The sequence below is a fragment of the Moschus berezovskii genome, chromosome 21, assembly GCF_049115385.1.
Source record: "Moschus berezovskii isolate FMDL1 chromosome 21, NW_MosBer_1.0, whole genome shotgun sequence".
In the NCBI taxonomy this organism is placed as follows: domain Eukaryota; kingdom Metazoa; phylum Chordata; class Mammalia; order Artiodactyla; family Moschidae; genus Moschus; species Moschus berezovskii.
Window position 1 is genome coordinate 2,298,006 of NC_142480.1, and position 26,171 is coordinate 2,324,176.

At 43.0% G+C, this 26,171-nt stretch overlaps 1 protein-coding gene, 1 long non-coding RNA gene and 1 other non-coding gene across 5 annotated transcripts; 1 reads left to right on the top strand and 2 right to left on the bottom strand.

Moving 5' to 3' along the window:
* Positions 1 to 1,457: 1,457 nt before the first annotated feature.
* EIF5 (eukaryotic translation initiation factor 5) lies at positions 1,458 to 9,991 on the bottom strand. Of its 2 annotated transcripts, none has more exons than XM_055418600.2 (11): positions 9,852 to 9,991; positions 8,536 to 8,815; positions 8,344 to 8,425; positions 7,655 to 7,827; positions 7,281 to 7,392; positions 5,929 to 6,071; positions 5,514 to 5,672; positions 4,880 to 5,041; positions 4,454 to 4,618; positions 4,026 to 4,160; positions 1,458 to 3,620 (listed from the first exon to the last, which is right to left on the bottom strand). In XM_055418600.2, exons 2-11 carry the CDS (start codon positions 8,605 to 8,607, stop codon positions 3,531 to 3,533), a joined length of 1,293 nt encoding a protein of 430 aa, XP_055274575.2. In that variant the 5' UTR covers positions 8,608 to 8,815; positions 9,852 to 9,991; the 3' UTR covers positions 1,458 to 3,530. The 2 variants fall into 2 exon arrangements, with proteins under 2 accessions (XP_055274575.2, XP_055274576.2); XM_055418601.2 differs by lacking the exon at positions 9,852 to 9,991 and adding an exon at positions 9,175 to 9,549.
* Positions 6,635 to 6,760, bottom strand: LOC129550808 (small nucleolar RNA SNORA28). Its single transcript, XR_008684937.1, has one exon. It is a non-coding gene; the product is annotated as a small nucleolar RNA SNORA28 (small nucleolar RNA).
* LOC148774469 (uncharacterized) lies at positions 9,949 to 24,665 on the top strand. Of its 2 annotated transcripts, none has more exons than XR_016035722.1 (3): positions 9,949 to 10,082; positions 21,286 to 21,483; positions 22,437 to 24,665. It is a non-coding gene; the product is annotated as an uncharacterized LOC148774469 (long non-coding RNA). The 2 variants fall into 2 exon arrangements; XR_016035721.1 differs by lacking the exon at positions 9,949 to 10,082 and adding an exon at positions 10,390 to 11,391.
* Positions 24,666 to 26,171: the final 1,506 nt, after the last annotated feature.

The window sequence follows — 26,171 nt, forward strand, 5'->3', positions numbered from 1 at the left end:
GGACAAAGGTGGAGCAAGTGTGATGTGCAGGCCAGCACAGGGAGGGTGCATGAGGAAGGGTGCACTGGAAGCAGACACTGATGCTACGGTATTCTGGCCGTCTGATGTGAAGAGCTGACTCACTGTAGAAGACCCTGATGGCACGAATGACTGAAGGTCAGAGGGTGGCGGCGAATGAGACGCTTGAATGCCATCACCAATTTCAATGGACATGAATTTGAACAAACTTGGAATAGTGAAGCACAGGGAAGCCTGGTGTGCTACAGCCCATAATGTTGCAGAGTTGGACATAACATAGCAACTGAACAAAGCATTAGCAATCTGATTTCTGAAGACATTTTTATTGGGCTAGGGCTAGAATATGGAACCCTGAACTTGAGCTCCCAACCTCGTATGAACAAAGGGCTCAAAAGGACAAATTCTGGAGGCTGTGCACTAGTCAGCCATAACAACTTCAGCAAGTCTTTAAGAAGTGTCATTCGTGGAATGATTTATACAGAGTACTGGGGAGAGAGAAGATGTAACCATGACTCAATTTAGGAAACAGAGTTGAGAGGGGCAGAGGGATTCATGTGCTACACTGTTCCCGGTACTGAGCGCACCCTGAAGCTTTGGAACGGTCAGGTATAGCTGAAACTTGTATAAGCACTGAAACTGGACAAACCGGCATTTGGGGGCTACTACTGAACACTGGCAGGTGAATACTAGCAATCAAGAGTTCCTTGGATAAGGTTTGCATGGCAACAAAAATTTAAACCCTTAACAGTTTGGTTTCATTAAAAAATTTACTGAAAATTTAAGTAGATTCCAGCAGAATATTGTTTGGGTTTTAAACATGTTATCTAAGCACTACAAGACACAGGAGCCAGACTAGCTGAGTGACCATGGGGTGAGACATCCCAGATGCCACAAAAATTGAGCTAACACACAAAATGTAGAAGGCTCATCCACACCAGTACCCCTTTCTTGTTTTCCTCCACTCTTGGAAAGGCCAGCTAAGACTTAGTGCATTAAACAGTGGAAAGCAATCCTAATACAGCTGAACGTAGAACACACCGGATTTCAGAGAACACCACTTCTCTCTCTAACCTTTAGGACTCCATAGTGCCTTCCAAGTTCATTAACCTCAGAGAATTTTAGAAACATTCCTTTCTTAATTAAAGAGAAATGCTATAGCCAGTTATTTAACTATATACTTGACCCACCGAAAGTCATTAATCAACTAAGAAATCAGATGAAGGCAGATTTTTTCAGTTTCTAATCAATTTGAGATAGAGATTAGGAACACAAGCTCTAAGGAAAGCCACTGTAATTAGCAACACACGTTTTCTGAGTAGGGACACAATGGCACAAAGAAACATCCAACACGAATTTGAAGCAACAGCTACCAAAATGGAGTTTCAATTCTCCAACTTTATAAACAGAAATTCAAGTTAATATTAAAGCAGAGACAAAAATAATTTTAACATTGTTTTAATCAAATAACAGCTGTTTGAAACAGGAAATTTTAAGACAGTTGAATAGAGCAAAGTGAGAGATCACTCTATCAGGATAGCTGTTATGAATAAATGCCTTACTATGTGGATTTGAATCCCATTTTAAGTTTGGCACTAGACTGAACACTGGTCTAAGCCAAAATTTTCTTTTTAGTGTTTTAGAAGCCCTGAACATTTTCCTTCAGATTTAAGGGAGGGTGCGGGGGAAGGGAAAAACCCCTCTATAACAGAACCTCATTAGCTTGATAATGGGTATCCTGAATGCAACTTGGTACTCCCCAAAATTTCATAAAATGGCAAGAAATTTAACACCTAGGTAAGATGTGAATTTACAAAAGCCTCTTCTCTTTGGTGTGACAAAGCACATTCCCTCCAGAGACATATGATTCTCCTTCAATCTCTACAAAATCTATTTAAAAAAAAAGGCAGCTGGAGACCACTTTGTACCTCTCCAGTCAGAACCCAGTGTTTTTCCTGAAAATATCAAGCTAACAAGGTTTGACTACACCAGATCGTGTAATTCCAATGTGAAAAAAAACTTACACTTGTTAACGTCTTGTAACCTATGAGCTGGATCACAGAGAGATGAATGATGTAAGCCGGCATTCCAGACAAAATTCACTGCATGCGTTTGGCTCCCACACTGTTCCTTTCTGTGTAAATCTGTACCTTCAAGACTTCTAAGGTGGACTCATAAGTCCTTCTATCAAGTGAGCTTAGATCAGCAAATTGGGCAAACAATTCACAATGATATTTCCAAATCTAAAGCCCAGGATGGGCTAGGTCAGGCCCTAGTTGCCATCACCAGTCTTCTTGGGTATCTCACTATATTCAGAATGAAATAAAAACTCCAAGTTTTAACACCAAAATATAGGCTATGACTTAGAAACATGCTTTTAGCTTTCTTTTTTAAATAACACATTTTGGGGGGGCTGTGGCAGGGAGTTTGAGACACAGTTAATACTTATTTTGGCAAGATAGCAACAAAACCCAAAAAAGCGTAAGTTATGTATCCAAATGCAAAAATAAAAGAACCATAGTATCCAGGGAAAAATTCACACTGAACAAAAGATACAGTATGTCTAAATATTCTGAATCTGTAATTTGAATCAAGAGTAAATGCTGAGAAGTTACGCTCGGTTTTTGCTTGAGATCAATTGCATCTTTTCCTGCTTCCCCCAAATAAAATCATAGAGCTTATTAGTATTTAATCACTCCCCAAATTTCCATTGTCTCTCAGTATAAAGCAAAAGCTACATACATATAATAAAATGGTTGTATGTTAATGTAATAATTCCCCTGGCTCATCCAACGTGCAATGCATACGACTTCAAAGACTACTATTTGGGGCAATTATAGACTTTAAAAAAAAACAATTCAAGTTTCAAAACCTGCTCTTAAATTTATAGGACACTCAGGTCATTTTAACTTCTTAAGATAAGGGTGCTGCACTGTCATTTGATTATCTGTCCACCTTGGCATGGGAAGGATGTACATTATCAGATGCCAATTTCAGGGACTAGAGATAAGACTTAAAAAGCACTATGTATTTGCTAATGACTGAGTAAGGTATTTGTAAGTTTATGTTCACATTCTGCTGAAGGACCTCTCTAAAGTGGCACCTAATATCTAACAGGCTCCAATAATCCTATCAGGTTAAATGATGGTGCAACATTTTTAAAGGAGCCAATTGTTTCAGCTTACTTAAGTCATTCAGTCAAAAATCTGAAGAATGACCAAAATCAAATCTTTATTTTTTGTAACTGTATAAATGTGATCCAAATGTGTCCACCACTAATTTTTCAAAAAGAAGCATGCTATAAATAAGCAAACTACACCTGCTCACTGATGTGTGTGTGGACTCCCGGGATGTCTCGTTGGGTTTGAACGCAGACCGCTCACAGCAGTGCATCTCTAGCAGGAAAGTGCAGCATGATGTTAAGCCACTTTAGCTTTTCCACATTCATGCTGCACTTCTGGCCGATGACGCAAAGATTCTCAGCGTTACACTGTTAAGCTGCTGCACCCACCCCTTTAAATGGCATCTATATCAATGTCATCATCTTTGCTGTCAGGCTTCACAGCTTCCACTTTCGGTACGCTGGCAGTCTTTGAATACACCACCTGGTAAAACAGAAGATTTTTCATTGTAAACTTTTATCCCAGTAAAACTGCTCATAAAAACAATAGTAAGTCAGTGGTCAACAAAAGAGAAAAAATACCTAGAAACAGCCATTTGTTCACGAAAAATTTTGAATTTATGTAAAAACTAAGTTAAAACTCTACATTTATAGACCCCTATACTGAAGTGAAACAAAACCCTCCCTTTGAGAAACCAGAGTGTTTATTTGAAATCATGATGTCTGGGGGTAGCAGAGATGTCTACCACCTTTTCTATTAATGTGATTCCTTTCCTAATGAAGAGGCTGTATTGTATTACATTTAATTTGCAACTATCCAATATTGGCATTTTATAATTCTCAAACACTTACCACTAATACTGTATTTAACAATTTCCCCAGTGTTTACCTCAATATGCTCATCTTCATCATCATCTTCACCCCCAGAAGATTCTTCCTCTGCTTCCTTCAACCATTTTATAAAAGGTTCCGCTTTGACACGAATCTCTTTGGCAAGTTCTTTTGAGACATATTTCTTAGAGGTCTAAAAAACGTTTAGTAAAATTTTTAGTTCAAACAACAGTAACTTGAGTTACACATAATTGCCTATACCCATCCTTTGAGGGGACCGGAACACATACTGATCTCAGACTCAACAGAATAAACGTATTCAGCAAAGAGGATGAGATTTTCTTCGGTCATTACTAGAAGCTACCATGGTGGGACTCACCCTACAGATTATACCAGTCAAGCAAGTAGAGACTAGGTGTTAGAAAACTTTTTCCAAAAAAGCCCCTATCTTTCTAATCTTTAAGAACTCATCAATATATTCCCCACCTTTTCCGACCAGCTAATGATGACCTCTTCCTCCAAAAGGTCTGCATCATACATCTCCTTCAAGATATGTGGAATCTTGGAAATGAGCTGAGCTTGATGCATTGCTACCACACACTCCAAACCATGAAGAAGGTACCGCTGAGCTTTTTTGTTGTTGTGACAAAACTGCAAATAGATATTCTTGGCATTAACACGCTTTCTTACACATGACAGCCCTACAACAGTAAGAAGTCAACGCTTAAAGATTTCAAATTTACTTCACATATATAGGACCACATGTCACTTTTTCCAGATACTCTCATGATTGTTAAGTTAGGTCAGTTACCTCCATTTTTTCAGGATGACAGAATAAACGGGAGGTTAAAATGGTGTTTCCAAGGTCACATATCTGTAAATCTCACTATGAACACAGAACAATTTGCTTACTCGTAAGAAATGGCGCCTGTACTTCTTAATTTGTTCTCTAATCTTCTCATTAAAAAGAACTTCAGTCAAAACAAGAGGGCCCATGGCTTTTACATCCAGTCTTTCTGCTTCAGCTACAATCTCTTTGTCAGATGAGTCAATAATACCTTCTTCTTTCTTTTTCTGCAAATAAAAGGAAGTTAAAAACAAAAGAAGCAATTCAGTGAGATGGAGGCACATTTTGCACTGTCCCCAGGGGCTTCCCTGGTAGCTCAGATGGTAAAGAATCTGCCTGAAACGCAGGAGAACATAGGTTCGATCCCTGGGTTGGGAAGATCCCCTGGAGAAGCAAATGGTTACCCACTCAGGGCTGGAGAACTCCACGGACAGAGCCTGGAAGGCTACAGTCCCTGGAGTCACAAAGAGGTGTACATGACTGAGTGACTAAGCACGTGGCACCATAGTCCTTGCTCTGGTGAACCCTTCCCTTACCTAACTCAAGAGTCTAGGACTTCTAAATAATACACACCTGCCAAAGACAGTGCCTGGAACCACCCTCAAAAAATTTTTGAACAAACAGCTTAAGGCAATACATATCTAGCAAAAGCTCAAAGCTGGGTAGAAGCTGACTTACTGATCAACAAAATGCTTTCACCTTAACAAAATCAAACAGGATATTGACCCGCTCTTCAACAGTCCTTTCCAAATCATCACTGAGGGTTAAAACTTTTGCATGGTCACTGATTTCATCCATTCTGCGCCTTTGAGCTTCCTCTGTTGTATCCTCCCCCCAGTCGTCATCTTCTTCTTCTTCCTGTTTTTAATAACAAAAATGCTTGGCCAAAAAGAGACCTTAAAGGTGTAAAAAAAAAAAAAAAAAATCCAGATTTCTACTGAAAGTATCATTTTCTCACTAAATTTCTATTTACTTTTAATCAACCAATAAGCACCTGGAACCCAATGTACTGGTACATTTTTCACAGAAAGGCAGTTTGTTTTGCCCAACTCAACCAAAGGTCACATTTTACACAATTTTAGGGCCCACCAACCCCCTCAAAGCTTGCACTCACCACAGCATGTGGAGGAGGACTGATTTCATTTGGTGGTGGAGGTGGCGGCGTCTCGCTGCTGGAAACGGAGCCGTTCTCCTTGTCTTTGCCCTTCCGATTTTTCTTTTCCTTTTCTTTTTTTCCTGTACTATTGTCACTATTCTCTACACGGACGAAAAGAAAAAGTTTAGTACCATAAGTTATCTTACACCTTATTGCCAACCATTAACATTTAAAACCCTCCCCTCAGAAAACCACAGAAAATGCTACCTATAATTCTAGAACAGTTCATAAACTCATCCACTGAGTTTCATAGGTAAGCAACTAAGTCTAAGAAAGAAAAGCCAGTAAATATCAGCAGTTATTAGCTATTTTAGTAAAATTAAAAGTTGGACACCACTTAGTGACTGAACAATAAAATTAAGACAAGGTGACACCTCAGTGGATCAAGTTCCGTTCCGTCACTCAGTTGTGTCCGACTCCTTTGCGACCCTGTGGACTACAGCCTACCAGGCTTCTCCAGGCAAGAATCTGGAGTGGGTTACCATTTCCTTCTCCAGGGGATCTTCCCGACCCAGGGATCGAACCCGGGTCTCCCGCATTGGAGGCAGACGCTTTAACCTCTGAGCCACCGTACTTAAAGCTAAAAGTTGGCACTCATGACCCTCTCTTTCCACTCCTCATAAACAAGTGTATTCTCAACTATGCTTCAAACAAAAACTACAACAGTGTTTAAGTCTATATAACGGGTAGTCTCACAGAGAAGAGAACACCGGAATAGGTTAGACTTTCTTGCTATAGCAAGCTCAAATTGTGTCAGACAATTTTGAGTATCTGCCACAGAGTGTTGCTTGCATGCTCTAAAGCCACTTTGGCATACTGAGCCAAGGCCCTCATGTACAAGTGAGTATTCCAGAAGGAGTCCACAGGGTTGCAAAGAGTCCGACTCAATTTAGCAACTGAACAATTCCAGAAGTAGATCTTTTACTATGACCCCATCACAATTTGTCCAATGTTTCATACATCCTAAGATGTCTTAAAAATTGAGGTTATGGTTGAATTTAATGGTAGCCTGTACTTGACCTTAAATAGTACACACAACAGCACGTTTATCAAACAGTTGACCTCTGAACCTAAGCTGAAACCACACAAATCCATTTACATAAAGTTTTTCCCCCCAATAATTACATACTACAGTACTACACTGTTCACGGTTGGTTGATCCTTGTATACAGGCCTGACCTTATTGTTATAAGCAAACTTTCACCTGTGCAGGTGTTCAAGGGTTAACCTTTTTCTTTATAGCAGTAAAGACACTTCCAACAATCAGTCGCTTTATGTTAAGGTTTTAGAAGTTCATCACAAGCACTTACCAGGTGGGTTTTTGAGAATGAATGTGCAGAGTTTATGATGTGTGTCAAGCATGCCTCTATAGCCACAGGCTTTACAAGAATTACCTATTGTTTGCTTCTTTGGATTGACATGCTGTCAAAAGAGGAAACATATGTCACCCATTAACACATGATGAAAATTCAAAAACAAAGGGTGAAACTAACCATCAAAAGCCACCTAAACACCAGTTTAACATCAAAAGAATTTTAAACATAAGATCAGTATGGAAACATCTGTAAAATTTGAGGTTTTGCAATTTATGTAAATCTGCTCTGCCTTCTTGGGAACATGATTTGATGACATCACAGAAATAAATAGTTTTTCTCCTATTAACAAGAACCTCAAAGGCACTCACCAGATCTGTTTCAGGATTCTCACACTCAGGACAGAGAACAAATTTTTTAATGAATCCATCCAACATGTCTTGCAGCTTATTCGCCTCATGAGATCCATTGACAATGTAACGGTCATTCTTAACATCAAACTGGGTCTGTGCTCCCAGCTCACAACCAAAATATTTGGTGGGATCTATTTTGGGGGAAAAAAAAATCTAATTTATTACAATTAACTAATCTTTGGATGAGTGCTGAGTCACTCAAGTCATGTCCAACTTTTTTCGACCCCATTGACTGTAGCCAACAAGGGATCCATGGGATTTCCCAAGCAAGAATACTACAGTGGGTTGCCATTTCCTACTTTAGGACTCTTTGGCTACTAAGCCATATTTATAGAATTATCACTCTTTTTAAATGGATAGGATTAAAAAAGTGTTGGCCTGGTAATTTTATATTAACCCACTCCAGTATTCTTGCCTGGAGAATCCCATGGACGGAGAAGCCTGGTAGGCTACAGTCCACGGGGTCGCATAGAGTTGGACACGACTGAGCGACGGAATGGAACACTAACTAATGCTATCAATCAGTTTTAAATCCAAGTTTCCACTTAACTCAACAGCTAACTCAATTCAGGCAAGATTTGAAGACCAGAGTGCATCACAATTATGTCAAAATTGTGATGCACTCAGGCTCCAGAGGCATTACTTACACGTTGGAGGCCGATTAAGCGCTTTCGCTACGTCAACCATGTTGACTATAACTGTCTTGATTCCATTTCCTTTGCCCTCAACCTAAAGAAAGTAAAAAGTTTAATTTTGCATTGTTCACACTGGGAGAAGCAACCTCTAATAATCCGTGAAAAAAGCTTAGGAACTGCTACTAAAATGAAGATTAGTATTACCTTGGCAATCAGACGGGGCATCTTGTAGCGATAGAACTGGTCTGACACGCTGCGGTTGACGTTGACAGACATTTTGGCTTATTAGTGGCTTTATCAATAAGATGAAGAGATCTTTGATTGCAATTTTTTGGTATCCTCTGTCTGGAGAAGAAGGGATGACATAAACGACTGCAAGAGTTCTCGGTCTCTGACATGAAAAATTTTTCGCCACTGAGGCTGTAAGCTTCTTGCTTGTATGCTATGTTTCCCCAATACAGGTACCAATGGCTGCGCAACAGCTCTGAAAGAGAAAACAAACAAACCCGCACGTTTAACAATTTCTGCAACGAAATCCCTCCCTGTCCGTTCTGTATAATTACGCCTACTTCTCCTACGTTAAAAACACGAGTTTATGTACAAAGAACAGCTACTAGTCTCACGTAACACGGGACACCTGTAGCAACAAAAAGCCTTCATTTTAACGAAGACGTGACTTCGGTTGATGTCTGACTGAAACAAGACAAAATTACGCTGCATCAGCTTTTCATCAGACCAGTAATCACGTCGATGGCTTGCTTCCGTGGGTTGGCCGTATTTTAACCGAAGAACCAACCCAGACCTACCCTCCCGCCCCCCACCAACCCAGACTGTGGTACCCACAAACTTCTCGGGCACATCAACATTCACTTCAGGACGGCAGGCTGTGGGGCTGTGCTTCGAGGTCGAAGGCTTCGGCGGCGAGCGCTTACTTCAGAGCCAGGCTTCCATAACTACGCCCACGGAGCATGATCTCGCCGGGCTGGCACGCGGGGACTGTGGCCCCCTTCCCCTGCTCTACGCAAACACCCCGGCCACCTTCGCGCCCGCCCCCGGCTGTCAGGGCTGACTCGGCGGCACCCGCGAGGCGGGCGCGACGTCGCCAGCTTCCGAGGCAGCTCCGCCATGTGCGCCGCCCGGGGCTCCCTCCGCGGACGCAGGGCCGCCGCTCTGCCGGGGGAAGCGAAACCGGCGGAGGGGCGCTGGCCCCGCCCCGCCCCGCCGCGGCGATGACTCATAAATGCAGCAATTAGGCCTGAGTCAGCCCCGGGCGGCGGCGGGCGCGCGCGGCGCGCTCCCGGGAGGCCGCGGCGGGGGCAAAGCGGGGGAGAGCGGTGTGCGGCGAGGAGGCGGCGACGCGGAGGCCGGCCCCGCCGCCGCCCGAACTGCGCCACACACTCACACGCGCGCGCTCACACAAACACACTCACGCGCGCGCGCGCGCGGGTCACGCGGCGCGCCGCCATCTTGTGCGGCCGCCATCTCCCCGCCGGCCCGAGCCCGCCCGCTCGCCGACTCACCGTTTTCGTCAAATAAAGACATAAACCCAACGCTGCTCGCCCGGGACTGGGATGAAGTGAGGAGCGCGAACCCGAGTCCGAGGAGCGACGGCGGAGGCGGCGGAGGCAGCGCAGCGAGCAGCGGCCGGGCCAGGCGCCGCCGAGCAGCGGGGAGGGGCTGTCCCAGCGACGTCCGGGGTCCACACCCTTCAGCGCCCGGGGCCTGGCGACCTGGCGCGGAGAGACGGCGCAGTGAGCTGCGGGCGTCGGGGCGCCTTCCCCGCCAGCCAGCGGCCCGCGGGGGTCGAGGGGGCGGGGAAGACGGGGGAGGGGGCGCGGGGCCACCGCCCCTCCACCAGACTCACCTCTGGAATGTTCTCGCTCTGACTGAACAACGCCGCCGCCGCGCTCAAGCTACCCTCGGCCCCAGTGCCCGCCCCCCGCGCCAAGCCGCACAGCCCATTGGCTGGCGATCCGCCCGAGCTTGCTCGTCATTGGCCTGCGTGCCCCGTCTGTCGCGTCTTTCCCCGCCCTTTCTGCTTCCTGAGGCTCCACTCGCCGCCTCCGCCCGCCCCCAGCCCCGCGTCCCGGCTTCCTTCTCTCTCTCTCCCCTCCCCCGCTTTTCCCAGAGGTCTTCGCGGTCTCGCGAGAGTGGGCGGGCCTCGGCGGCGGAGATCTGATGTTACACTGCGCTTTGTCGGTTTGGGCGCCGGGAAAGATGGCGGTTGGTCACCCCTCCCCCGCTAGCTGCGTCGCGGCTCCCGAGGCCGCGTTCCCTCAGGTGTTCCCGAGACGGGTGCGGGAACTCTCGGGGCCTCCTTTCTGTCCCTTCTTTTCCGGGACAGTTCTCCAGTCTTGAGAAAGAAGTTGCTTTTCTTACATAATTCCCTAGGCCTAGGCAGAGGGCGAAGCCTGGAGGGCCTGGGTCTTTCGTCCCACGTGCCGCCTTTTATCCTCGGAAGCTCGGGTGCGCGTAGTCGCTGCGGTCGTGGTTCAGCCGTCCGCCTCGCCCCTTCCCCGGCGCCCGGTCCGCAGGCCAAGCTTGACCGGTGTCTTTTGTCCGCATGTGTTCTAAAGAGGAAAACACGAAATTAATTGTTAACCCCTGGACCTCCGAGAAGTGATGCTGCGAGGGGCATGTCTCCATGTTCTCATGCTCCACCATTTGCTCAAAATAAGCCTCACATCACCGTACCGTTCGTGGAATCATCCCCCCCAGTGTTTCCGAATTGTGACCCCCTCGCTGGGCAAAGCAGAGACCAAAGTGGGTGTACTACTGAGGTTCCAGGTCCAGTGTATTCACTTGCAAATGGTTACTGTTTGCCAGGAGCTTCTCAAATTTTAGTTTTGGTGGTTACAGAAACTCTCATTCTTTCAGATACTTTTATTTTGTTGTAAAATTTCGGTTGCGACTGTAAAAATACAGAGTCCACCTTGAAATGTGAAAACATACTTGATTATGATAGAGTAAGAGCCAAGTAACCGAGCGGTTGGAGCAGTTTTCTGGGCAGCTGTGGTTTCCCGGATCTGGATGAAGTATAGCAGTGTTGCTGAGGACAGGGTGAGTTGGATGAGGGGCTGACCTTTGATTTACACCATTCAAATTTGCAAGCTTAGGATTGAAAAATGTTGATTTTGAAAATCAAAGTTCACGATTACTCTTGCAAGGTTTTATAAGCTTTATAAATCATGTAAAACCCGACAGGGTCAGTGGGAAGAAGAAATAAAAGGGACAGAATAAATGGATGATCCAGAATTGAGAGAAGTTATCTGTCCCCTGCTTCAGGGGCTTTTATTAAAATCACAGGGTGTATACTTTGGTACATAACTGTTAAACCAAATGCATAGTGCTTTAGGGATACCAGGGTTCCGGTCACACAAACTGGAAAGATAGATCCAGACATGCTTCTCTAGTTCACGCTGAGACATGACTTAGCAGTATTGAAACTGAGTTTTTGCATGACTGCACAATGGCAAGCCATTCCAGTACTATTGCCTAGAAAATCCCATGGATGGAGGAGCCTGGTAGGCTGCAGTCCCTGGAGTCGCTAAGCGTTGGACACGACTGATCGACTTCACTTTCACTTTTCACTTTCACACATTGGAGAGGGAAATGGCAACCCACTCCAGTGTTCTTGCCTGGAGAATCCCAGGGACGGGGGAGCCTGATGGGCTGCCGTCTGTGGGGTCAAACAGAATCGGACACGACTGAAGTGACTTAGCAGCAGCAGCACACAAATGACATTATTTTAGAAACTATTTTATGAGCATGAAACTAGTCTGAGGCTAGAGGCCTGCTTCCTCAAAAAGTTTTTTTAATAACTAAATACAAAGTGATCACTTTTTGGGGGTCATGTTTGATGGCCCCATATTTAGTTTCATTGAAGTTTGTACTAATTTTAATTTTTAGTACACGTGTCATTCATTGTATCTAATCATGGACAATTAAAATCTCAAACATACCATTCGTTGAATGTTTTTCATAACCTAGAATTTTCTAAGTCCTTTGAATACACTATTTCACTTCTTTGCCTCTATGAGGAATTTTTATTCCCATTTTACAAATGAGCAAACTGAAGCTTACTGGAAAAAATTAAGCAGCTTGCCTTAGATGATATATTAGTGAGTGGTAGAACTAGAATCAGACCTGTCTGATCCCAGGGTCTGTTCTCTTAACCACTATACCACACAGCCTCTCCAGATAAATATAACCATACAGAAAACTACGATGTGTAACCCTAGTTATGCGTGTGTTCAGTCACTCAGTCGTGTCTGACTCTTTGCGACCCCATGAATCGCAGCACGCCAGGCCTCCCTGTCCATCACCAACTCCCGGAGTTCACTCAGACTCCTGTCCTTCGAGTCAGTGATGCCATCCAGCCATCTCATCCTCTGTCGTCATGTGTAACCTCATTTAATTCTTTAACATTCACATGAGGGAGTGTTATTATGCCCATTTTACAGGTGAGGAAAAAGACTCAGGAAGATTAAGTTTCCTCAAGTCACCTGTCTAGTAAATAGTGCACAGTGTTTGAACTCCAGCTTGACGCCAAGCTCATTGCACAATCCCATCTCCCATTGCTGGGTCTCTGCCTCATTTGACTACATTCTTTCTCCCAACCAGGGGCTCACAGTTTACTAAATAGGGTACTTGGTGTTTATGAAATCCCTGTTGAATGAGTGCCCAAACTATGCGTTTCAGGGAATGTCCTGGGCAGACATGATTAGCTACTGAAAAGGTAAATTATTAACTTGGCCTTATGATTGTTTAGTTATTGGTGTCTCTGAGTCTGTTTGGCATGAATTAAGCAAGACCAAGTCTGTGTGCACTGGGAACCGTGTGATTCTGAGCTGAGGGCCACTGAAGGGATCAAGGCATTGCCCTCTGTGATGGGTCTCCTTCAAAGACATCTCTCTCTCAGCTCTCTCTACCCTCTAGCACACTTTTAAAGCTGTGCATTATTAGTGAGTGACTTAAGCTCCTGTCTCCCCTCCTTGAGGATGGGCTACGGGGAGTATGCATCATTCTTTTTCTAGCACAAGTCTGTAAATGTGTGCAGGCAGACATTCGAAGCTGCTGGAGGAAACTGGAGGTTATCTGGGGAGTACAGAGGTAGTGTGGGGCGTTGGCTGTGTTGAGGGCTAGCGTCCTAAGCCTTGGTAATCTAATGCACCCATGTCAGCAAACATTCCTGAATTACTAGGCAGAGAGGATGAAGGCCCTGCCTACATCTCAGGCCCTGCCAGGGGAGACCACATGTCAACAAGGAGGGGCTAATACCTTCCTGATGGACACCCAAGTGAAGCTTACCCCTCTCTGTGGATTCACTGACCCTCTGGGGTGACTGGTCCGAGTCCCACCCCAAACCTCTGGCATTCACGGCACTTTATTATAGTTGCCTGTTCACTCGTCCCTCTTATTCCTTAGGGTAAGTAACTTGCAGACAGGACAGTTATCCTTGAGGAGAAACAAGGAATCTGAACTTTGGCTGAGGACTAGGGACCTTCAGTTGGGGAAAAGGATAGGTGCCTCTGAGGGAAAGAGGAGGTATCCAGGCCAGGTTCACTGGGGACTGATAATCCGACCAGAGTCTGTCTTGTGTCACTCCTGGGAAGAAAAGGAGAAGTGCCAAGTGGCATCAAGTCAGTGGATGGCGGGGAAACACGGGTGACTTGGAAAGCAGGCCCTGCCCTTGGATTGGTCGTCCCAGTCACACACAGTGTCTCCGGGTGGGACAGGGACCACACTGGCAGCTTCTGGTCACCTCGGGTTCTTTCTTCAGGGAAGCAAGGTGTGTGTGTACTGAACTGGACTTTCTCTGAGATTTTAGTGGCAGTGGGCACAGCACTTGCTCATGGGGTGCCCTGCAGCTGGCTCTCCTGCTGAGACTCTGGATTCCCATTCTGATTCCTGACAGCCATTTGCAAACCTTTGTGAGAGAACATATGTTTTTTAAAAATGTTTATTTGTTTGGTCACACTGGGTCTTGGTTGTGGCATGTAGGATCTAGTTCCTTAACCAGTGATTGAACCTAGACCCCCCTGCATTGGGATCGCAGAGTCTTAGCCATAGACCAGCAGGGACATTCCAGTGAGAAACAGCTTAACATATTCCCGTTGCTGCCACACACTGCCTGTCTAGCTGGGAGTCTGGAGTTGGAAACAGTTTATCCACGAGCCAGCCAGTGAGCCCCCTGATTGCTGACTGGCTGTGGCCTTGGTTTCAAGCCTTAGACCCACACCCAGTACAACATATTCTTTGCTGAGTCAGCTGCCACTTGGCGTAGGCTTGACACCTAGGACTAGTTTTTGAGAGCCAACATCTGTGGTTACCTTCTGGGCTCTATTTCCTGAAGGATTCCTATGCTGTTTATCTGTGCATGGCCTGTTTTTAAGACAGTGGTTCCCGAGTAGGGGTGAGCTTTAGAATCCTGGGAGAGCTTAGAAAAACACCGATCCCTGGGCCCTCCTCAGACTGGGATTCAGTAGGTGTGGGTGGGCCCGGAGTTTAGATTTCTACCAGATTCTCAGGTGCTGTGGGAGCTGCTGGCCTCCGGAAACATATTGCCTTAGAGCCACAGGACCATGTGACTCTGGAGTCTGGGTCCCTCTTTTCCCCCACACCAGAGTCCCAGTAGCTTTCTTCTGAGATAGTCCATGTGCTCTAATTCAGGCAGTCTATCTGTGAATCAAAATAAGTAAATAACAAAACTGATGCCCCATGACTGCATTGCAGCAGTGGTCACCTGGCCTAATGTTGGAGTTATGAGACCGGCTGTCCAGAGACTTTGCCTTATACTGACCGCACCCATTAGAGTTAGGCTAACAGTTCTGATGAGGCTGTACTGCTGCTGAAGCCCTATCACCTGCGTTCTCTCATTGGCATCCTGACACCACGGGGAGGTGGCAAGTATGCACGGTACCCCCTCCTCTCATGAGTGAGGATTTACCTTGTTCTTGGCATCAGGTGTCCTGACTCCCAGCTTTAGGGCTTTTCCCATGCTGTAGGGACTACTTACCCTGTGGCGAGTCCAGATTCGCGCAGTTGGCTCCTCCTTTGGTCGGATTCCAGTGGCTCTAGTGCTGTGTTCTTTAGAGGAGGCGGAATCTGTGAGTTGAGAACATTTTCTTTATGCCACTCATTTTTCTTTATTTTTTTTTACTGTATGAAAAATTTTAATTCTGTTTAGTAAAAGTCACCCTACACAAAATGAACAAAGAAACAACGGACTGTGCAGATTTTAATACGTGCACACGCAGACAGAAGAGATAGGAAGGGACTAATATTCAGAACATAACGATCTCCTACAAATCAATTAAAAAAACCAGACAACCAAACTGAAAAATGAACTAGAGAATACCAACAGCAGATTCATAGAAGAAATCTAAATGGTTAATAAAAACAGGAAATAAACATTCAGTCTCACTAAAGTGGAGCATCCAGTGTGCCCATCTGTCGGCAGAATTTTAAAGTCTGGCTTTGTCAGGTGTTGACCAGATCTTGGAAAAGTGCAAACTACTTTTTTTCAGGGAAGCATTTTTATTCATACTTCTTGGAGATGGTATTGATTGTCTCTGACTACAGCTTCAAAAGTGCAAATGACTATAAACCATCAATAGTTGCATAAATCTAATGAACAACATTGGAGATTATTCTGGCAATGACTAATGCAATTCAAAAATTCCACTTCTAGGTATATATTCTAGAGATATAAAGCAAATTTTCATTGCATCATTGTTTCTAAAAAATGAAGTTCTAATCTAACCTGGAGAATCCCAGGGACGGCGGAGCCTGGTCGGCTGCCGTCTATGGGGTCGCACAGAGTCGGACACGACTGAAGCGACTTAGCAGCAGCAGCAGCAGCAATCTAAAATATCCATCAATATACTGTAGGATTATTATGTATGTAATGAAGTACTACATGGCAGTTAACTTACATAATATGAATAGGCCTAAATTTCTCAAAAATTGTAGAATAAAAAAATGGCAAGTTACTATATATGCAAAACATGTGATAAATATATGATGTCTAAATATAACACAGGTATGTAAAAAATAAAGGTAACATCTATGATTGTGGTAGCCCTTGAGATTAAGAAAAAAGATAACTATTGTTACATACTAAAGAAAGATTCAACTGAATCTGTATTGTCTGTGTTTCTTTCATGAGTAATGGAGAAGATCTGGAACAAAGACTACAGGATATTGAAATACGTTAGTTCTATGTGGGGATACGCTGATGTTGAATGTATCATTCTATGTAGTTTTCAATATTTTAAAAATATTTGATTCTATTGTGCAAGTACTTGTTAGGTAACAGTTCCATACTCAGTACAGGGCTAAGCAAAGAAAAATAAAAAGAGAAAAAGAAGGTAGTGATAAATTTTCACGTATCGAGGTATGGGAAGTCATTCTGGCTTATACACGTTAGCTTTGAGTTTTATACTAGAACAGCCTGTATGTGGCCTATCAAACATACATACGTTGTACATCTAATTTAATTATTAAAGAAAAGGGCATACTGACCAGAAGTAAAGAATGTCCTTGTTAAAAATAAAGATTAAATGCCTCCCTTTCGGGGACATCCTCGTTTGATAATTACACTCCCTCCCCAGGTGCCAAGGCCACGCTGACTTGTTGTGTATGTACCAATTTGACTTTTGAAACCTTGAGGGATTATATTCTTGTGTGATGTTCTTTGCTCCGACCAGACATAAAACTGTGCTGAAAACCATGTTTCTCCTGAGCAGCTTCTCAGAATAATCAGAGTAGTCCTCAGTTTGGCTCAAATAAAACACTTTTCTATACCTATTATAAGTTGTTTATTGATTGTTTTTGTCAAAGTTACTTGCCATAGTTGGCAGGATAACAGAAAAACCCACATAATGTCACCCAAACTCTGCTTTGGACCAGCAGTTGGTACCAAACCTGGGCCTCTTGCACCGCTGCTGCTTCTCAACACCCTTCAGGTGATTCTGTAAGTTTTTCCTGATATCTGAGTTTCCTTGTATATTTTTTTTTTTGCTCATGCCATGCAACATACACATGTCCAACTCTTGGCGACTCCATTGACTACAGCCTGCCAGGCTCCTCTGTCCATGGAATTTTCCAGGCAAGAATAGTGGAGGGAGTGGCCATTTCCTACTCCAGGGGATTTTCCTGTATTTCGACCTGTATCTCTTGTGTCTCCTGCAATGGCAAGGAGATTCTTTACCACTGAGCCACTTCGGAAACCCTTAAGACTTGCACTTTATAACAAAATGAATCTAAAAGAAAGGGGGAGTACTCCCTTGGTGGTCCAGTGACTAAGACCCGTGCTCCCAGTGCAGTGGGCCCGGGTTTGACCCCTGATCAGGAACTGGATCTCACATGCTGCAACCAACCCCTGGCGCAACCAAATAGGTCAATAAATATTTTAAAAAGGGGGAATTATCAGCACTTGGGCAGGCAGTCATCCATTGGAACTCTGGTTGGCTTCTCCAATTTGTATGGAATGAATACTTACAAGTACTTTCCTAACCCTAAATAGCCAGGATAAAGCTTTTTTTGACATTCCAAAACTTATTTTTGCATGCACAACTAAAGAAAGCTGGCTTGATAAAACATCTTTTCAAAATTCTGACCCTGAGAGAACATAAGTTCTCCCAGGAGAAAACAAAAGTGTAACTCTTATCATGTCCTTGAAATGCAAACACAGCAGCTTTGCCTCAGACTACAGCCTTAGCTCAATGAGTAGAACCTAAAACCAAAGGGGGAGAAAAGCGGGGGAGGCTTTTTCTCTTTTTAAAACATTAATTTTTGGCTGCACCGGGTCTTCATTGCTGTGTGTGTGCTTTCTCTAGTGCCTTGGGCTGCACCTCGCAGCAGCACGTGGGCTGTGATGGTACCTGTTGCAGAGCGCAGGCTCTAGGGTGCGTGGGCTCAATAGCTGTGGTGCGTGGGCTTAGTTGCCCTGCGGCATGTGGAATCTTCCCAGATCAGGGGTTGAACCTGTGTTCCCTGCATTCCCACCAGGGAAGTCCTGAAGAACTTTTAAAATCCAAGTAGGAAAACTCTGAGATCCTCGTGTCTGTCTAGACGTATGTATGTCTGTGCGTCTGTTATGAACGTGGTATGTTTCTACCTCTGGATGATATTATCAGTATGAGTTTGTAAAAGAGCTTTATTTGATTGACTTAGAAGTGACCTCTTACATTGTGCTTAGTTGCTCAGTCGTGTCCAACTCTGTGCGACCTCCTGGGCTGTATGTAGCCCGCCAGGCTCCTCTGTCCGTGGGATTCTCCAGGCAAGAATACAAGAGTGAGTTGCTGTTCCCTTCTCCAGGGGATTTTCCTGACCCAGGGATCAAACCTGGATCTCCTTCATTGCAGGCAGATTCTTTGCCACCTGAGCCACCAGGGAAGCGCAAGGTCTTACATTCAGTTCAGTTCAGTCGCTCAGTCGTGTCCGACTCTTTGCGACCCCATGAATCTTACATTACTCAGCCCTAAAAAAATTAAATAATACCATTTGCAGCAACATGGGTGGACCTAGAGATTAGCATATTAAGTGAAATAAGTCAGATAAAGACAAATATATGATATCACTTATATGTGGAATCCAGAAAAAAAATACAAATGAACTTATTTACAGAACTGAAACAGATTCATAGACATTGAAAACAGACTTTAGTACCAAAGGGGAAACGGGGGAGGGATAAATTAGGACTTTGGGATTAGCAGACACACACTGTTGTATATAAAACAGATAAGCAGCAAGATCCTATTGTATAGCACATGAAACTATATTCAATATTTTATAATAAACCATAATGGAAAATAATCTGAAGAGAATATATACTGTATCTATAGCTATATACCTATATCTCTATGTATATGTACGTATGTATCTATCTTTGAATCACTTTCCTGTATACCAGAAGCTAATATTGTAAATCTATGATACTTCAATTTTAAAAAAAGTAAGTACTTACAAATCAAATATTTCTAAACATAATATAAAAGTAATCCAAATGCTTAAAGGATCATGTGATCCAGGATTAATCCAGATTAATCTTTAATAAATGGAAACAAGTTTAAGTTGTGGGTTTGATTAACACAGACATGTCTTTAGGGTCATCAGCATTAAGTATAATACCTTTTATTGTACGCCTGGAGGAGGGCACAGCATTCTTGCCTGGAGAATCCCATGGCCAGCAGAGCCTGGCGGGCTACAGTCCGTGGGGTCTCAAAGATTCGGATACAACTAAAGAGATTTAGCACAAGTTTGCTGAAAGTCAATAAGTTCATGTTACCTATGTCACAAAATTTCTCAGCAAGAAAATTAACTTGCTGTGATGATATTTTCACAAGTAATGAAGTAGAGATAAATGAGATAAAAGTTTTAGGTGAACTCTTAAAGAATGATTATGTTTTATGGTATGTCTAAATGTAGTTTCTCCAGATTTTTGGTAATTTGAAACTCCAGAGTTTTGTTAAATTAGGATAGATGATGGGAATTTTTTTTTTATATCCGGATCATTTCCAATTAAGACAAAAATACTGAAACCTTCATTGCTAAACATGTCTAAATTTACCTACTTTGTTGTCTTACAAGAGAAAAAAACTAAAGATATTCAGGTTTATTAGACACGTCTTGCACCACATTAAAGAGAAATTATGCTATGAGGAAAAGGTATGTTTTTAAAGGTTATGGAGTATATTCTTAGGTTTGCTAATCAGGAAATACTGGTATGACAGAGTCAATTACTTGCTTCCTGATTTTCACTAAAGTTTTTTAAGGTTTAAAAATTATAATCTATGTAAGTAAAGATACTAAAATAATAAAGTAAGCATTTCAGTTATAAAGAAGTAGGCTATCTAATGTTGACAGAAAATATAAAAAATGAAATATCTCTGTTTAGGAGGAAAAAAGTATAATTTTGTCCTAGAATGAGTTGTTTCTGGGTGGGAATAAAAGGACAAATAAATAATGAATACAAGCAGTGATGTAAAGTTATAAAAAAAAACTTGAGAATTTTGTATGTGATCAGAATTGATTAAAATTAGGTTGAATTTAATTAGGTAAATAGAATTTGTTATTAAAGGTAAGCTGAAGCAAGACGGGATTTGGTCTTCTCTCTGTTGAGAGAACAAAATTCTCTTGCAGTGCCACTCTTGATAACAGATTGTGTGAATTTCCTTGCCTTTACATGATCTAGACTTGCTTTTGAAATCTTTTGTCACTTTGGTTAAGTAAGTAAGTATTGTTTCACAGTAACCTATGATCCTATTTGACCAAATGTTTTAAAACTTTCTGATATTTTTGACAAAATTCTAGAATATCAAATTCTAATTAAAGTTCTTTTGACCTCCAGCTAACTTTGAGGTGCTTCATAGGGCCCCTGAGTCATCTCAGAAAAATATTAAACTAAGATTATTTGGTAGTTTAAATTATGTAGGAAGCGCTGTCGAATAAGACGTAACGTTAAGCTTTATGTTATGTCTATGTAAGTATATGTATTATAAATGTTTTAGAAATTACATGAAATTCCTGGAAATCGTACGTGTTATGACAAAATGTTATCTGTCTTCAAAATTGAGGCTCCCATTAAAGAACAGAACCCAGGTATTTGGGAAATGCCCTCTCTGACTTTCATGCCAAGGCAATGACAACTGCCTATAGAGATGATGGCACATGTAGATAAAGTCCGTCCTGCTTCTACAGAACATTAACCCCTCATTGGCAGACTTCTGCCATCCTGAGGTCCTTAGAACAGTCTGCTCCTAAATCAGAGAAATTAGACGGTAAACGATCAGCAGCTGGGGCTTCGGGAAACCCAAGACGGCTGCTTGGCTCCTCCTGGCTCCCTGGCAAACACTGCTTTTCATTTGTGAGGTTAAAGGCTTCCTTTGCTGCAAGGCTAATGCCCTCACAGAGATAAATAAGCTGATAGAAATTGTGTTTTCCACTTAGGTTTATGCTTTCCACAATCTCCAGTGATCAAGGCACCCACTTTATTGGGCAAATCGTACTAATCTTAACGAAAACCTCACGAACTTCTTAAAATTATCGCTGTGACTGTGTTCCTAAGTTATCAGGCAAAGTCAAGAAAGTAATGGAGAAACTGGACTCAAGTGGAACAAAAATAATTACCTGGGATTGAATGAACTGGTAAATATGAAATATAAGTAAAATCTTTGTGACTTTTTGTCTGAAATATTACTAAATTTTAATCGTCCAGATAAGGGAATCTTTCACTTTAAGCTAATCATGACTTACAGCAGTTTGGTAAATTACACATTTGTAAACAGATTTGGCTTCCCTGGTGGCTCAGAGGTTAAAAGCATCTGCCTCCGATGCGGGAGACCCGGGTTCGATCCCTGGGTTGGGAAGATCCCCTGGAGAAGGAAACGGTAACCCACTCCAGTATTCTTGCCTGAAGAATCCCATGGATGGAGAAGCCTGGTGGGCTACAGTCCACGGGGTCTCAAAGAGTTGGACACGACTGAGCGACGGAACAGAACGGAAACAGATTTGAGGGTTTCCCAGGTAGCTTAGTGGTAAAGAATCTGCCTGAAATTCAGGAGACACAGGTTTGATCCCTGGGTCGGGAAGATTCACTGGAGAAGGAAATGGCAACCCACTCCAGTATTCTTGCCTGGGAAATCCTATGGACAGAGGAGACTGGCGGTCTACAGCCCATGGTGTCGAAAAAGAATCAGACATGATTTAGTGACTAAACAAACACACACACATTGGAAGCATTTATCTTTTCTGTCTACCTGTTGTTGTTTCGTTGCAAAGTCGTGCACTGGACTTGGTCTATAGAAAGGACTGCTGATTAAACAACCATGACTTCATTCTGTTGGCTGTGTGCTAAGTCGCTCAGTCATGTCTGACTCTTTGCGACTCTATGGACTCTAGCCCACCAGGCTCCTCTGTCCATGGGATTCTTCAGGCAAGAATACTGGAGTGGGTTGTGTCCTCAACCAAGAGATCTTCCTAACCCAGGGATCGAACCCAAGTCTCTTGCATCTCCTGCATTGGTGGGTGGGTTCTCTACCACTAGCGCCATGTAGAAAGACTGACTGCGTTCTATTGATGGATTATCTTCTTGCTTCTAGGAATGACTTACAAGAAACTCCCTTTGACAATGCTGGTCTGATTTGGTTTACTGATGGGTCCTACTTAAAAGATGAACAAGGATATTACTGAGCTGTAAATACAGTAACATCCAACGTGGACATAATTGAAAACTCTTGTTTACCAGAAATGAGGTCAGTAAAATCAGCTGAATTAACTGCTTTAATTCAAGCTTGTCAACTAGCTGAAGACCAGATAGCGACTATTTATACTGATAGCTCTTATACGTTTGGAGTGGCCTGTGACTTTGGGATATTGTGGCAACAATGAAGTTTTTTACCTCTTCGGGACAACCTACCAAAAAAATTGGTAAAGGAGGGCTTCCCTGGTGGCTGAGTGGTAAAGAATCTGCCCGCCAGTGCAGGGGACATTGTTTCGATCCCTGATCTGGGAAGATCCCACTTGCCGCGGGGCAGCTAAGCCCGTGTACCACAGCTGTGAGCCTGGGAGCTGCATCTGCTGAGCCCACGTGCCGCAGGCACTGAAGCCTGGACACCCTGGAGCCCGTGCTCGGCAACAAGAAAAGCCAGCACAGCGAGAAGCCCTCGCACTGATACTAGAGAGTAGCCCCCACTCTCCACAACTAGAGAAAAGCCTGCGCAGCAAGGAAGCCCCAACAGAGTCATCAATCAATCAATAAACAGTGGAAAACAGTTTGCAAAGTTATTAAATGCTATACAATTACCAAAAGAGTTACCACCTATTAAAGCCCCAGGACATTTGAAATCTAAGTCTATGGAAGCTAAAGGAAATCAGCTTGCTGGTACTGCCACCAACAGCAAGCAGCTCTAAATAATCATTCTGTCCAGAGTTGAGAATGTCCACTGCTCTCTGTCAACCCTGCTCACTCAATGAAGGATTTCCTTCTGCAAGCTCAAGAAACTGCCACTGAAGAACAGAAACAGATGTGGTAATAAAAAAGGGGAAATTTTGACCCTGTCACACAAATATGGGTTGGACTTGAGAGGAAACCTGTAGTGCCTGCTGGAGCCCAATTGCCATGGCTCCAATATATACATTCTTTTACTCACTGGGTGCCTGAGAAAATGATTCTGTGGGGAAAACAATATGTTTATAAGCTTTTTCCCCACAACTGGTTCATAGTGTATGTGCTTGCTGTATTGTATGTCCTACGTATAATCCAGGAAAGTCACTCTGTGGGCCACAGGACCACTTTCCCCTTCCTAAGGGACCCTTTGACGTTTGGCAATTGGATTTTGTCCAGCTGCCGCCATCTCAAGGAAATAAATATATGTTCATAATGAACTTCATGTTTTCACACTGGCTTGAGGCTTTTACATGCAGGAGAGCAATGGCTTTAACAGTAGGTAAATTGCTATTCAGTTCAGTTCAGTCGCTCAGTCGTGTCTGACTCTTTGCAGCCCCATGGACTGTAGCACATCAGGCCTCCCTGTCCATCACCAGCTCTTGGAGTTTACCCAAACTCATGTCCATCGAGTCGGTGATGCCATCCAATCATCTCATCCTCTGTCATCCCCTTCTCCTCCTGCCCCCAATCCCTCCCAGCATCACAGTCTTTTCCAGTGAGTCAGCTCTTCGCATCACGTGGCCAAAGTAAGTTTCAGCTTCCACATCAGTCCTTCCAATGAACACTCAGGACTCATGTCTTTTAGGATGGACTAGTTGGATCTCCTTGCAGTCCAAGGGACTCTCAAGAGTCTTCTCCAACACCACAGTTCAAAAGCATCAGTTCTTTGGCGATCAGCTTTCTTTATAGTCCAACTCTCACATCCTTACATGACCACTGGAAAAACCATAACCTTGACTAGATGGGCCTTTGTTGACAAAGTGATGTCTCTGCTTTTTAGTATGCTGTCATAGAAAAGATAAGAATTCCTATCTGGGGAAGTCCTTCTGAATTACACAGTGATAGGGAAACTCATTTTACTGCACAAATAATTAAATCTGTATGTGACATTTGACCAATTATGTGGCGTTTTCACTGTGCACATCTTCAGCATTGGTAGAATGGACTAGTGGTGCTATCAAAACACAATTGGCCAAACTTTCAGAAGCATTTCATTTCTCATGGCCAAAAGCTCTTCTGCTAGTGCCTCTTGACCCTAGATCTGTGCCTTTTGGTAAGCATGGGCCATCTCCTTTTGAAAGAATTGACAGGATGGCCTGTGATTAGATGAGGGAATATATGGATCAACCTCATTCCAAGGAGATATACTACATTATTGTCAGGGCCTTATTAAAACACATAAGGAAAATGAAAAATTAGTAGCTAACCTCTTTCACTGTGAGGTCTTGGAAGATGAAATCCTTAAAGATCATGGATTATAACCTGGAGATTTTGTTTATTGGAAAAGACATAAAAGATTTGTTGCAGCAACATCGGAAAGGATCTTATCAGTTATTATTTACTAATCCATGTGCTGCCAAATATTAATAGAAGGCATAGACTCATGGATTCATATCTCTAATTTTAAAAAAACCTCCTCTAAAAGAGAACCCTCCTAAACTGTTGGTGGGAATGTAAATTGGTGCAACTGCTATAAAAAATAGTATGAATTTTCCTTAAAAACCTAAAAACAGAGTTGCCATATGATCCAGCAATTCCATTCCTGGGTGTATATCTGGACAAAACTATTTCAGAAAGACACATGCACCCCTATTTACAGTAGCCGAGACATGGAAGCAACCTAAGTGTCCATTAAGAGATGAGTGGATGAGGAAGACACTACATATACACTGTTGCTTCAGCTGTGTCTGACTGTCCTGTTTGTGGCCTTATGGACCACGGCCCTCCAGGCTCCTCTGTCCATGGGATTCTCCAGGCAAGAATACTGGAATGGGTTGCCTTGCCCTCCTCCTGGAGTTCTTCCCGACCCAGGGATTGAACCATGTCTTATGTCTGCCTGCTGGCAGGCAGGTTCTTTACCACTAGCATATATATACACACACATGTTTCTGTTCTGTAAATAAGTTCATTTGTATCATAGTTTAGATTCCACATATAAGTAATATTTGTCTTTCTGATTTACTTCACTTAATATATAATAATCTCTAGGTCCATCCATATTGTTGCAAATGGCATTACTTCATTCTATTTTATGGCTGAATAATATTATATATATTATATTATTCATATATATATTATATATAATATTATGTGTGTGTTAGTCCATCAGATGTATCTGACTCTTTGCGACCCCATGGACTATAGCCCACCAGGCTCCTCTGTCCATGGGATTCTCCAGGCAAGAATACTGGAGTGGGTAGCCAGTCCCTTCTTCAGGGGATCTTCCGACTCAGGGATTGACCCCGGGTCTCCAGCATCACAAGCAGATTCTTTACTGTCTGAGCCATTAGGAAAGCCTAACATTGTATGTATATCCATATGTAATGGACATATGCAATGGACCCATATGTATAATGTTACATATGGATATATATAATATTATTCAGTCATAAAAAATAATGAAATAATGCCATTTGCAGCAATATGGGTGGACCTAGAGATAATTAATTAAATGAAGCAAGTCAGAAAGAGAAAGACAAATATCATATAGTATCACGTATATGTGGAATTAAAATATGACACAAACGAACTTATTTACAGAACAGAAGCAGACTCACAGACATAGAGAAAACACTTGTGGCTGCCAAGGAGGATGGGGAGTTGGGGAGGAATGAACTGGGAGTTTGGGATTAGCAGATGCAAGTGATTATATATAGAATGGATAAGC

Bases quoted from the DNA above. Each gene is read 5' to 3' on its own strand.
- EIF5 (XM_055418600.2), bottom strand. From the start codon at position 8,607: ATGTCTGTCAACGTCAACCGCAGCGTGTCAGACCAGTTCTATCGCTAC. The intron at 4,619-4,879 runs GTAAGCAAATTG...ATCTATTTGCAG, and splicing joins ACAGGCGCCATTTCTTACGA to TTTTGTCACAACAACAAAAA. The intron at 3,621-4,025 runs GTAAACACTGGG...CTGTTTTACCAG, and splicing joins ATGAAGATGAGCATATTGAG to GTGGTGTATTCAAAGACTGC.